General features: G+C 36.6%; 1 protein-coding gene across 4 annotated transcripts in view; it reads right to left on the reverse strand.

Moving 5' to 3' along the window:
* Positions 1-7,995: 7,995 nt before the first annotated feature.
* The window catches only part of LOC135831745 (uncharacterized), a 36,115-nt gene continuing 30,379 nt past the window's right edge, over positions 7,996-13,731 (reverse strand). For all 4 annotated transcript variants that reach the window (XM_065344452.1, XM_065344453.1, XM_065344454.1 and 1 more), the window contains one exon: positions 7,996-13,422. In XM_065344452.1, the coding sequence (XP_065200524.1) occupies positions 11,337-13,422 (2,086 nt within the window). In that variant the 3' untranslated portion in view covers positions 7,996-11,336. The remainder of the gene's footprint in view (positions 13,423-13,731) is intronic.

Raw genomic sequence — 13,731 nt, forward strand, 5'->3', positions numbered from 1 at the left:
GGAGAGGTACTCTCTGTAGACATTTATGGACCAGTTCCAGCTATACAAGGGGCACCTAGATACCTACTAGTAGCCAAAGACATTTTCACGGGTAGAAATTGGCTAAGATCGATGCCAGAAATCAAAAAAGAAAACGTTTGTCGAGAGATGAAAACAATCCTAGAATGGATAGACAAAAAGGGTATTAAACCTAAGAAAGTAATCTCAGACAATGGGAAACAATTTATCAATGACGACTGGTACAACCTGCTGGAAGACAGGAATATAAAAGTGGCACACACGAATGCCTACAATCCACAATCGTCGTCGGTAGAGCGGACGATGAGAATTATTGGAGACAAACTCCGGACTAAAATCAATAAATTACACGATCCTTTTACAACGCACATATGGTGGCACACATACGTTCAAGAAATTGAAGACGAAATAAATAATACACCAGGTCCATTTGGATTTAAACCAAATGAGGCCTGGGGCATCCAAGACTGTATTACTGATAAAATGCCACACAAAGGAGCCAAGTACGATTTTAAACATAAACTGATAAAGTTGTTACATAAGTTAGCAAAGATTAAACTACCTTCGATGACAATCGAACAAAATCACAAAACAACATTAATCCCTGAAAAGGATGTATACTCGGATCCTGACGGCTATGCGAGAGTGACAGCTGATGGAGCCTGCTCCAAAAATGGAGACGAAGACGCCGTAGCAGGCATTGGAATTTGTTTTTCAACTGACAGTACAAAAAATATTTCACAGAAATTGGAATTTGACGGTGAATTTAATCTATCTAACAACTATGCCGAACTAAAGGCAATTATAGTCGCACTAGAGACAATGTTAAAGAACAACTTTAAGAAAGTAAAATGCTTTTCGGACTCCAATTATGCGATCAAAGCATTAAACTATACTGTCACAAGATGGCAACAAAACAACTGGCTTAATTCTCGTAAGAAGCCAGTACACCACAAAATTTTATTTGAACGAATTTTGGAATTAGTGAAAAAATTCACAAGTGTACAGTTTATACACGTCTATGCTCGTAAAATCGAGTACACAAACGTAATCGCAGATCAATTGGCGAAAAAAGCAGTCTACACGACTGAACACATGAAATCCAAAGTGGAATCAATGACTCCTTCTCAAATAATTGAGAATTACATACGCGAAAGGCGTAGACTACAACGTATTGAAGAAGAATACAAATACAATAAGGAGCATCCTGATCCTACTATCTTAAAAAAAGGAGACATGGTTCTACTCACGAACCACAAACAATCCAGTAAGGACAAGTGTACTGGAGAAAAATTTTACCCTAAAAAAGTGGGTCCCTACCTAGTAATAAAACGTACAGGAATAAATTCCTATTTACTAGAGCCCACAGACGACTCAAACATCAATCGTGTAGCCAACATAAGGCAACTCACTCTTTTCCTAACTCAAAAGGAGATCGATAGAATGGAAAAAGACGACAAATTACACTCATACATTGATCAACGAAAAATGATTGACAAAATCAAAGACTTCCTAAACAAACATAAACATGATGATCAAAAATCATCAACAACTGACTCGGAAGAGGACATGCTTGAAAGAATTCAAGGTATACCATTAGCAACTGATGCGGAAAAGAAAATTTTCCACGAAGGATCAAAAATGGTCATAAAAAAACTTATTGACGTTGCTAGAGAGCAAAGACTTCAATTACGTAATAAAAAGAAATTAGAAGCGCAGCTTCAGCCCAAACAAACACAAAATGAGGAAAAAGAAAGTACTCAGGACAAAAATTCGACAGACGAATCAACTGGGGCACAAAAAGCTCGAAAGCTACGCAAAAAATTATACAAAAAGCGTAAACAAGAAAAATCAGACAATGAAGCTAAAAAAGCTGAAATTAAAAAGAAAAAGCGAGTAAAACTTGCAGCGAATTTTACGAATCAGCCACCTAAGACTGACGACGAATCGAAAAACAAAGAGGTGAAAAACCCTACCAAAAAGGAAATAAAATTACCCACAACTGCTCAAAATCCAGGGACACGAAACCCCCAACCATCCACAAGTGGAATCAAATTACGTCGATCAGAACGCATGGCCGCTTACAGGCAAAGAATGGGCCCTACAAAGCCTAAAAAACTTAAGAAAACACTAAACGTCATAGACGTAGATGCTATCGACGTAGTTGATTACACTGATGGAGAATACATCAACTATTTTGCACCGGATCCTTGTGAGCTAATCAAAGATGAAACGGAAATGTCATCTGACGAATCTGAGCTTGACAATAGCAGCGACGACGGTCAATCGATCATAATGTCGCTAACAGACGACGATGACGTAGATCAGTTAAAAACTGAACAAGAAAAAGTATACGACGCATCGTCAGACAGTAGCTCTGAATCAGACTCAAAAGACAAGACCGAGAAACACAGCAAAAATACAGAGCTGAAGAAAATTTCAATCCTAAAACGTCCTTCACAACAGGAAATAGAAAACATGATCAAAAGAGATCTCGACTTTGAACCCACAGAGGTTTACGATAAGGCTAATGAAGCTGAAAAACACAAAATCAAACAAAAATTCATTGAAAATTACTCAAACTTATCAAAAAAGATGAGACCAAAACTAAACATATGCGTAAGCAAGATCGTAGGTGACGCTTCAGTAAAAAAATACCTAAGAGATCAAGTACAACTTGAAAAACTAAAGAAAAAAGAGAATTACGAAAAATTACGCCAAGACATGGCGGATAGACGAGAAAAACGAATTACATTGGAAAAAGCTAAGAAAAAGCTTAATGACCTACGAGAAAATGACGATACGTAAATAGTTTCGGAAAAATCGCGAAATTTCGACTAAATAGGTAACATACCTACCTAACAAAAATATGCATAAAAAATTTTCTAGACAATTTTCATGTAATCACAACTACCGCATTTGACCAACGCAGTTGGAATTTTTCAATTTGGATTAAAATTCGCGAAGTTAATTTTTCCCTCAAAATTAGGTAAATTCCCTTCGAGGGAAAAAAAGGGAAAAATAACTTCAAGTAAAATTTAGACAAACGGAAAGTATTTCGATCTTGACTGTTGTTTCTTGCGAAATATCGAAGACGTAAAATTTCGAATAGACAAAATGAAGTTATTTCCAACGACATGCGTGCATATACGTAATACGGAGTGATAAAAGACAAACCGATCGCAGATAATCGATTTTCGAGACAGTATCACGTTCAATTTTGCATCTAAGCAAAATCACTGAGTGTATTTTCGCGATAAAGTCGAAACCGATTACCTATAGACGCGAGTGCTAAACGTAACGTATTTTAGATACGAATTGAACCATTTTTTGAACAATGGCTATCCACAGCTTTATCCTCGAAGTTCGTCAAAGACGTCAAGAAGCGACCATCAGCATTGATTTCATGAGCGACATCGGAGACGCCTACAGACAAATCCGAATTTCGACCTTTTTGAATTGGATGCGCAGCCTCCTGATCTTCGACGAGCCAGAAATTTCAAGCAGCGATGGGTACGTGATCACGGTAAATCGAATTGCGAGACGGGGAGATGTAATTCGTACGACAGTTCGAATTAATGGACAGATCCGGACACAGCCAACGATACCGGTAGCTACGTTCCGGGAAATTTACCGATCTTTCGGCATCCGACGACCATAGATAAATTCAAATTCGAAGTAAAAACCTCGTATGACTTAGAGACACAGACTCAATTTAATGCGATACAATCGCTACTATTCAAAATTCTTGGTCAAAAGACTAAACTTACGATTAAATATGACTAGAGTTTATTTTGACTAGAATTAAGATTGTAAAACCTTTGTGAATAAAATTTCTTTTGACAAAAAAAATGACTTGTCTACTCATTAGGTAAAAACTTAAAACTAAAAAACAAATAACAAGCTAAAAACAGGTAAATAAATTTATTTCAACAAGAAGAAAACCGAATTTGAGAAATTCGCATCAAGACTACAAGTTTGATACGTAAGTATTAGGTACAAAATAGGTAAGTAATACCTACGTAACTGAATAATTAAATTCAAATACTCAAAACTATTTTCGCGTAGCGAATACCTAAAACTGACTGTTCCAAAATTTTGAAACACATTTCGAACCAAAATTGAATTTTCAATATTGCGACAGGCATTACTTTTTGATTCGAAGTCAGAATTTTTCCAAAACCAACGAATAAACAGAAGTAGACGAGTTTATTTCGGAGAATTCATCGAACACGATGAACGCGACGTTTGGCAACATAGCCAACACAAACCGATTCGATCGAGCTAATTATATCAGCCGATTACATGACTAGATTTTTTCACATAAAACAACAAGTTTTTATTAAAATTACATAACAAAGGAAAAATATTCTTATACTAAAAGATGCACAGACTCATTAGGAACATTTCTATCGAAACAGAATTTTGAAAAATTAATTAGCAACTGAAAAATGACGTAAAATTAATCGAAATCAAGCACAGCTTGACACGTTTGCATTTGGACAGCAGAAATTCCTAGAACTTATCATAGTTACCACTACAAACACATTACTTACACGATCGGTTCGCAACCAGCCGCCCGACCAGCGCCGTTTTCGCCAACCGAACGCTACGAACGTAGATGAAGTAGGTAGGTGGGGGATTCAGATAAGCCAACACAACCGGCTGCATCGAGCGACACGCCGTACTGTACGAACATTATTGTTTTGTTCTCCGTTCGGGTATGTGCTTGCTCGTGTACTTTTGCTAATTTCTGCTCTTTTAAGTTGAAAGTTTTTTATAAAACGTGTCTCTTTTGACGTGTAATTGTGCGAATTACTTCGCGAACTGCTTTTTACTGTGATTTATCGAAAAATCCAAATATTTTTCGCGACTTTGTGCGAAAGGATTTCGGAATCCAAAGTGTGCTCGGTAGTGAGACGTGCGATTCAAGCCACGATCATACTTTTGTGTAAAGTGCGATTTATTTCATACTCTTAAGCTCGAAAGCTTAATTTCTAATCGCGAGTGCGAATGTCGGAAGGTGAGAAAGTATACGAATTTCCACCGATCGAAAAACGGCTCGCGGACATAGACCCACAGTGGAAAGTGTCGACGAATCCGAACGTTGACGAATCCGAAGCTAAAACACGCACCACCGCGAGTCATGTACTCGATTGGAAACTGGGATATGTTTAATGGCATGTCTGCGAGGACTTTCCGCGATCATTATGCGGTACTACTAAGACTCATGCGAAAGTATAATGTAAAAGAAATCTACATTATGCCACTGATGTATTTCCCTGACCAGAATGAGCAGCTCGTAGAGGCTTACACAAAGGTATTTACAGACTCTTGGTCTAGAACATACAATGGTATCGTAGAGATAATGGGACCTGAAAACTTTTTTGGCAACATGCGACCGAACATGGACGATTTCGGACCGTGGTTTGAACCAGAGGTCTATCACGATTACGTATTCGCAATCCGCGACGACCTCATCATGCCGCCAAAAGATCTGAAAGAGCGGGAACGTGAAGAGAACGAAGGGGAAGAAGACGCCTTCCAATATTACGACGATGATAATTCTTCGGAATACTCGCAATCATCCCAACATTTCGTTCAACAGGACGATGAATTTCCGGAAAAACAAGCCGAATTACAATTCGAAAGTCCAGGAACGGATTACATACCGATTGGTCAGCAACAAGCTGGAGCTAACGACAATATACTCGTAAACGCTGGACTTAGTCAAGCCAACTTGGAGCAGTTCAACGCTCAACAAGCGCAACAAGCGCAACAACACGTTGCAATGGAAGGTATCGAAACCACACCGGAAACGGTACAAAAGATGGTTGAAGTACCCGGAGGACAACAAATGATGAACATTTCGACTACAAGATTCAACCAAGCTTGCGACGAATTGAATCAAACTATTCAGCAACATGCTCCTGAAACGAAACAAATGCAACCATTTGGAAACAATCAAGTTGCAAAACACCAAGGGCTACCCCCAACGATCGATAAACCAGCTTTCACCATTTTGCGAGATGGAAAAACTGAATACACTGGACACAGCCCAAATACACCTGAAAAAATGGAAGAGGGAGTGGAAACGACTGTTCTACCAGGAACGGTTCCATTTTCAGAATACCCTTCAACGTCAAACCCTAGTACGCCACAGGCGCCGATAAACACGACGCAAGGATCCACAGGATCATCGCCGAATAAGTCGCAAAATGCAGCAAACTTCCTTACTAGTACACCGAAACCTCAACGCCAACAAGGCGAAACGAACAGCGACAAAGATAGTGTAAACGCTACAATCAACCACGAAGATGCTGACATGCAAGAGAGCTAATACGATACAATCGTAAACACGACTTAGACACAGTCTAATACATAAAATCTGGTGAAAATTAACAACTACGTACGACTCAGAAAAGATAGAAATTTTGGCCATTTTTGAAATAATAATTTCAACTTCCAAATTGTAGGTACCTATCCGAATAAAAGTAGGTACTGATAAATTCAAAAAAGGTTTGAACCTAGGGACCAATTTCACCAGGATTTTCATTAAAAATTTTCCACTCGAAGTCTCACTTATTTTTCGTAGTTTTGAACTTTGTTTAATTTTTCAAAATCGAGTGGACTAACGTAAAATTGCAAAAAATGAGTCGAAATTACTTTTTAACCTAATCGCGCAGCGATATCAAATTGACATTTTGTAAAAATTACCCACAGGGTACCTTATTAATCAACTTTCTCAATAGCAATCGTCGAAATATCATCGTAGTCGCCACTGACTTGGCATCATCGCAACCAAGGCGAGGTAACATTCCGCCAACGTTTTATTTCAACGTCGTTATCTGTACTCGAAGAAGTCAATTTTATCATCCGACGATAATCATCTGTATTTTGGTTCGATAATACATTGTTTTCGATTGATTATTTTGATGATTGTTGTAATTTGATTACATGTAAGTTTATTCGGTCACAGACTGATTAATTTTTGTTTATCTATAAGATTTTTATTTTCGAAAGGACTGAATAGATTTAGTTTTATTTTGTAAGATTTGACAAATTTGTTTTTACGATGCGTATTTTTGGACAGTTGTTTTATTTTTAAGATTTGTATTCTCGACGCATCGATACAGTCCTATTTTCTATTGTATTTTGTAAACTTTTTGTAAATTTTTAGAAGTTCTAAGTTTTTTGTAATTTTTTCACACTCGAGTTTCGACACGACTCACTACCACAGGCAGACGACAAGTACCTTCAACTTTGATGCACAGCATCCAACTTTCGGTTCGCTTCTTCGACTTTGTCTTGTCTATCCGTTTTGATTCGGGAGTTTAAAAAAATTATTAGAATAGGGAAAAAGTCTTTATTTTTTGGAATTCTGTCGCTAGATAGTTCATACTTACCCGATGTTTTCAACTTCGCGTATTCTGTCCTTATTCGCTGCACGTATCTTCGGATGCGACAGCGGGTGGTGCAGGGTCGCGAAGGGGAGCTTTGGGGGTATTGCTACGCGCACAGTGGGCTAAATTTGGATTTACTCTGCCTCGAATTTCCCGCAGTGGAATACCACGAGGGGCAGAGACTGCTCCCACAGGGACCAGCCTTACAGCTTCGACATATCTTTCTCTCTCTGATCCGTGCTTTCCACGACTGGTTATACTCATTGAGTAAAGCCACGAAGGGGCATATGATAGAGGGGAGATATGCCGGACCTGTAAGGGTTATATAGGATTAAGTATATGTGTTGGTAACACTGATCACGCGTCGCGACACAGGGCTACAAGCCCACGGAGCGGCGCTGCGGCCGATTGTTATATTGTTGAGGTACGTAGTGATCGGACGTGTCGACGCGGTATAATCTCGGTGGTGTATCATAGCCATAACTGGCAAGAAAGCGTATTATATTAGTTTTAATTGTGTTTAATTATAAGTAATTAGTGTTAAGTGTAAAGTATCGTGTTGATACTAAAAACCTTCTTAAAAGGTATTTAATTGTGTTTATTCTTTATGTGTTTAATACATAGTGTCTTACACGTGACTACATTTTACTTATTGTGTGATATAATTGGTATAGCCTCCAGCCGGGGTAAGTGATATATTCTTTGAGTATTCAGCTTATGCTAGTATCATCTAGTGGTACATAATATCATTATATTTACAGTACCTATATGATAATGATAAAAAACATTGTAGTTAAAATTTTTATTTGATTATTCGTACAAAAAAAGAAATTAACATTTTTAAGCTATAACGAAATCTGTTTTCAATCAATTTTTCAGTCTCACTTTATAAAGCAAGTGAGTAATGAAAAATTGATTAAGCAAAAAATAATTCACGGCAATTCAAATTTCTTAACTTTATACCTCAAATCGATTAAGTAAAAGTTTTTTCTATTCATAGAAACAAAAATTGCGAAAATATCTTGAGCAAATAAATATATACTTATTCACTTATAATTAAATATTTTGGCACTTCTTGTAATTTTGCAAATGTAAGTTGAACATTCTACAAATTAGATAGGTAATTAGAAAAACAAAACATGAGATAAATAAGGTAAACCAAATATTTAAAATGACAAGAGTACAATTATTTTAAAATCAATACGCATGTTCGTTCAGCACATGGAAATATGAAGACTTAATAAAATATCATTAAATTAATAATGTTAAAATTTAAATTAGAGATCGATTTATTCATGAAAAAAAAGAATAATAATTGTAGAAAATAACACACTAATACAAATTACTCACGTACACGATAGGTATACATATTATATCCACGTTCGTCAGCTCATCTTAATTTAAATTAAATTACCAAAAAAAAAAAAAAATTAAAAACACGTAATAAAAATAATTATTATACATAGATAAAAAATTCGTCAATATTAAATATAGGTACTTATAAACTTCATATGGTTAACTCTTTTCAAACAGAAAAAAAATCAGTTAATCATAACTTTGCAGCAGTCAAAAAAAATAAAAATACGTTAAATAGGTACATCGTACATATATTAAGAATTTAATTAAAATTTGATCTTCACTCGTAATAGGGTTAAAAAGTACTTTTTTTTTCTTGGCTATATGGTCTAAAATGGTAACACTACATTCCAAAAGTGGTAACACTTCTGTGCTCTTAGTTCTTAGGTGTTTACATCTCAAAACAGGACTTTTCTTATCACTCAGGAACTTCGGCGATTATTTCATAGTTTTAACTAAGTTTTAACAATATTTCATTTACATGATAGCAAGAATGCAAAACAACTCACCACACGTAAATTTAGTTCTATTTAATGTGAAATTAGTGGAAATATAGCATCGAATAAGAAAGTCCTGTTTTGAAAATGTAAACGTGCCGCGGTCTTCAACTGGAATGTAGTGTTACCACTTTAGACTATATAGCCAAGAAAAAAAAAGTACTTTTTAACCCTATAAGAGTGAGAAGATTGCAAATATCAAAATATGCGTCAATTTTACTATACGTAATATGTATTGACGTAAAAAGTATCAAACAATGATGGAAATTAAGAATTTCCGTCAAGTAGATATTTTGTAATGTACCTATGTACTAAGATACGCATTAGGTAAGTAAAGTATGTATAACAAATGCCAAATAATCACAAAATCAAACATATTAATCATACTATATGCTAAAAATTATGACTGAGCGGTAGAGCGAAATAATTATAAAAAATATTTTTCGAACAGTCTTGAAAAAAAACGCGTTCTTTTTTGTCATCCATACGCTTTTATAATTTAATCTCTAAAGCATACGATAGCTAACGTACATACATATAAACGATACCAACAAAAAGGTATCAGATTATGTTGAACTTTTTTTTTTTCGAAATAGATAAGTATAAAAAAGACATGTGGAACGACGAGTCAGACTTTTGGATCGTTTTAAAATGGCTCAATTTTTTCAACATGTCTGGAAAGGTTAACGAATCGACAAATATCAAAAAATTGTTATTCTATTGTAGGTAGGCTATAGGTACCTATAGAGATGTGCAGTGTGAAAAGTGAAAAGTGAAAAGTACTTTTCTTCCAATGAAAAGTTGAAAAGAAAAGTTCCTACTTTTCATTTCACTTTTCAGCTGTTTTTACTAAAAAAAAAAGCGAGTGACCAATCAATTTACTCATCAGAGATCACTTACCTCATTGATGAAGTCAAATATCAAGTTTCACTCTCTCCACTCCCTCCCCCTTCGCAATTAAGCACCCATTTTTGATATTTTTCTCATCATTTTTTTAAAAACTGAAAACCCCAAAAATGTTGGAGGGTGTAGAAAGGCTCAAAACTACCACTATTTGATTAAGTAGGTGAAAAAAATGATTTTGTTTTTTTTGTGTGTTTTAGATTGGCATAAAATACATCAATTTGAAGCTCTTACAGAGAGCTTTAAAATGAGACTCGCACAATTTACTTTTCACACTTTTCACAACTTTTCACACTTTTCAATGAACTTTTCACTTTTCATTTCACTAAAATTACTTTTCTGAAAAGTGCACATCTCTAGGTACCTATAATTTTTCAACATCCAGAAAAAATATATTTATGGACATGTACCTATAGGTAAGTACGATTCCCAAAATTTATGTTGGTACATGGATTGATACCATAAATACGTATGCCTTGTTCACCTAATATAAAATGAAGTGAAAGACATTAAAAAAGCCCTATCAGCTCTTCATGAATAAGTAATGAACGAACAAATTCAAATAAAAAAATGTGACTGGTCATCAACCAATGGCTTTAGCGTCGCTTTAATCAACTTCCACGAACCTTTTAATTTCGAAATTACAATAACACTGTTTTCTTACTTCTCTGCTACTGTTTTTTTTTTACCTTTTATTTTTTTCAATCCCATCGTATAAAAAATAGAAGGAAAAGTCGAAATACCTACATTTTTGCAGCAATTTTTGAAATTAAAAAATAAACAAGTCTTTTTTATTAGAGCGTAACATTTGTAATCATGTTGTTTAAAACGGCTTGTTACCGCAGCAGCTTTATATAATTAGGTAGATAGACGTTCATTGGGGTAACTTTTATCTTGTATTACGTCTTGAAATATGTTTAGAGAAATTTTCACAAAAATCAAAAGGATGAAGTAAGTATGACTGTTCGTAGCTCGGATATTAATTAAGTTGAAAGTAGTTTTTGAAAAGTTTTCTTTTTTGACTAAAGAAATATGTATGTAGGTATAGGTAAAGTATTTTCAAGATTCCACAAGAAGAAAGTCAAGTTTTTTTGTAGCATCAACATGATGAGCTGAATATGAGCAAAATTTCAAATTAGCTTTATAGAAATCACATTGTTCAATTATCACCTTCTCTGAACCAGCGTTTTTGTTGAGAGTTCGAAGATTGTTGTACATTGTACGAGGTTGAGGACAAGCTTTGTTCGTTTCTACCAAATCTGGCGGATGATCTGGGAGAATGCTCGGGACTATCTATATCCCAATTACCTCTTCTAATACCCCAGCTTTCGGTAAACTCGGAAGCTGATCTGGCTAACGATGGCTGACTAAGAGATCTAACTAGACTACCAGTTTCTTCATCGTCTTTGTCAAAATACCTTCTAGGTTTGTAATAGGAACTGCCATCGCTCATGTTATCGGGAACATCTTGTCGGGCAAAATCAACCATAATTTCGCTCATTGATCTAACATCCATATCAGATCTTAAACTAGACCTGGACGTTCTTCTAGAGTGTGCTAAAGGATCGGATGTGTAAGGTGCAAAAACTTCAGCTAGACGTACAGACGAGGCGTCCGAATCGTATTCGTATAGCGTTGGCAGAGAACTTCTTCTGCTACGAGTATCCCATTCGGATTTTCTACGGTAGCGATTCGACCCACCAGGAGCTCTTTGGTCGAATAATCGATCAGGGGGTGTTAAAACGCGTATGATGACGTCCCATTTCGGAGGATCGAATAATTTCTTGTATCTCTGATCTTTACGTATACTTTCGTAATCTTCTCTAGTAGAAGCTTCCGTCAGCATCGTACGCAATGTAGATTCGGTCGTGATGATTTTACGCCATTTTTTCTTATCCTCCAATGAGAGAGTTTGCTCACTTCGGTATTCTTTGGTTTCCGATGTTTCTCCTGGAGAATATTCCAACACTTTGACCAACGAATCCCAATTTTGAGGCGGTGGATTTGGCATTGGTATGTCTAAAGTTGAACGATATTGCTGTTCGAGGTCCATTTGCGTTCTATAACGTTCGTCTGATCTGCTAACCGCTGGTATACCGTAAATTGACGAGTTTTCGGAATGGCTTTCCCAATCAGTGGCGGTTTCGTCGCCGCTGGGTGAAGGAGCATTGGGATTCGGGTAGTTTCGAATTTCAACATCCCATTTAGTGGGTGGAGAAGGCGGCGGTTTTGCATGGTATTCGGTAACTTGGCGACGATGACGTTCGATATCCTCGATGGTTTTCTTTTCGGTAATGGTACGTAAGAATACGTCATCGACGAAATGAGAAGTTATCTCGGGACGACGTTGGATGACCAAAGGAGGTTCTTTTACTTCGGTATGCAGCTCAGTACGGTGGAAATCGTTTTCTTCCATGGTAGATCTGTCGAAAGTTTCTTCAATATACTCGGTCTTGTCGAATTTATCGTGTTTGCGAATAACTTCCGAATATATAGGAGGCGACTTCGTTTTAGGTGGTGTATGAATTTCTGGCTTGTACATGAACATTCTCGATCGTTCGGTCAATTCGACGGTTTCGTCTCGTTCGTGAATAGTGCTCAAATTACGCTCTTGCAAGATCAAACTACCCTCGGAATCGGACGACGGAGGACTAGGCGTTGGCGGAGGTAGGGGAGCTTTCTTAACCCTCATTTCGACGTTGAACTTGGGCTCTGGAGGTGGCGGCCTGTGTTTGATAGCCGAACCGGTGGTAACCTCCATTTCACTCAAGTGGCCGTATTGTTCTGAGAAGTACGAGCTCTCTTGCGCGTAAGCTCTGTTCTCGTAAGAACCGCTGGAGCTCAACGATCTGCGTAAACTTCGACCATCCATTTCTTCTACCTCGGAATGCGTTGTACTAGGCGATTCCGAAGGGTAATCGCTTGGCAGTGTATCGGCTCCACTAATAATGGCAACTTCGGATTCGCTAATGCTGGCAGTAGTGGTGATGAGTGTATGGGCTCTGGGGATCCTCAACCCATCGTACATCGAAAGGTTTCCTAAACTGGAATCCGATATTTTTGTGATTTCAGAACCAGTTGCTGGTACAGGATGTCTACGGATTACTTGAATTCTTTGATTACGAAGGCAGTAATATGATCCGGCTAATCCGAGTAGTACCAGAGATAAGAATAGAATTCCACAAATTATCAATAATATTTGAAAACCTTTCAGTGGTTGCTCGGATGGATGCTCGACCGGTAATCTGGAAATAAACACAGGAGTAAGTGAGTTCAGAATGATTTAAAAATACAGTAAAACAATTAATTAAAATATTAAAAAAAAAAAAAAAATAGTAGCGAATATAGACTACATAATTAGCGGTATCTCAAAATACCTAAATGAAGATTGATTTCATGTCTATATCAACTTTCAGAGTTGAAATAGTAACTTGCTATGACGGTGAGACTGAATTCCTAAGATTCCTTCGATTGTTTGTCCATTTTCCAATTTTATGGACAAGGTTTGTTATTTTTTTTTTTGAACGATAAAAATCGTGGTTCGAATTAATATT

This window comes from Planococcus citri, chromosome 1, assembly GCF_950023065.1.
Source record: "Planococcus citri chromosome 1, ihPlaCitr1.1, whole genome shotgun sequence".
Classification (NCBI taxonomy): Eukaryota; Metazoa; Arthropoda; class Insecta; order Hemiptera; family Pseudococcidae; genus Planococcus; species Planococcus citri.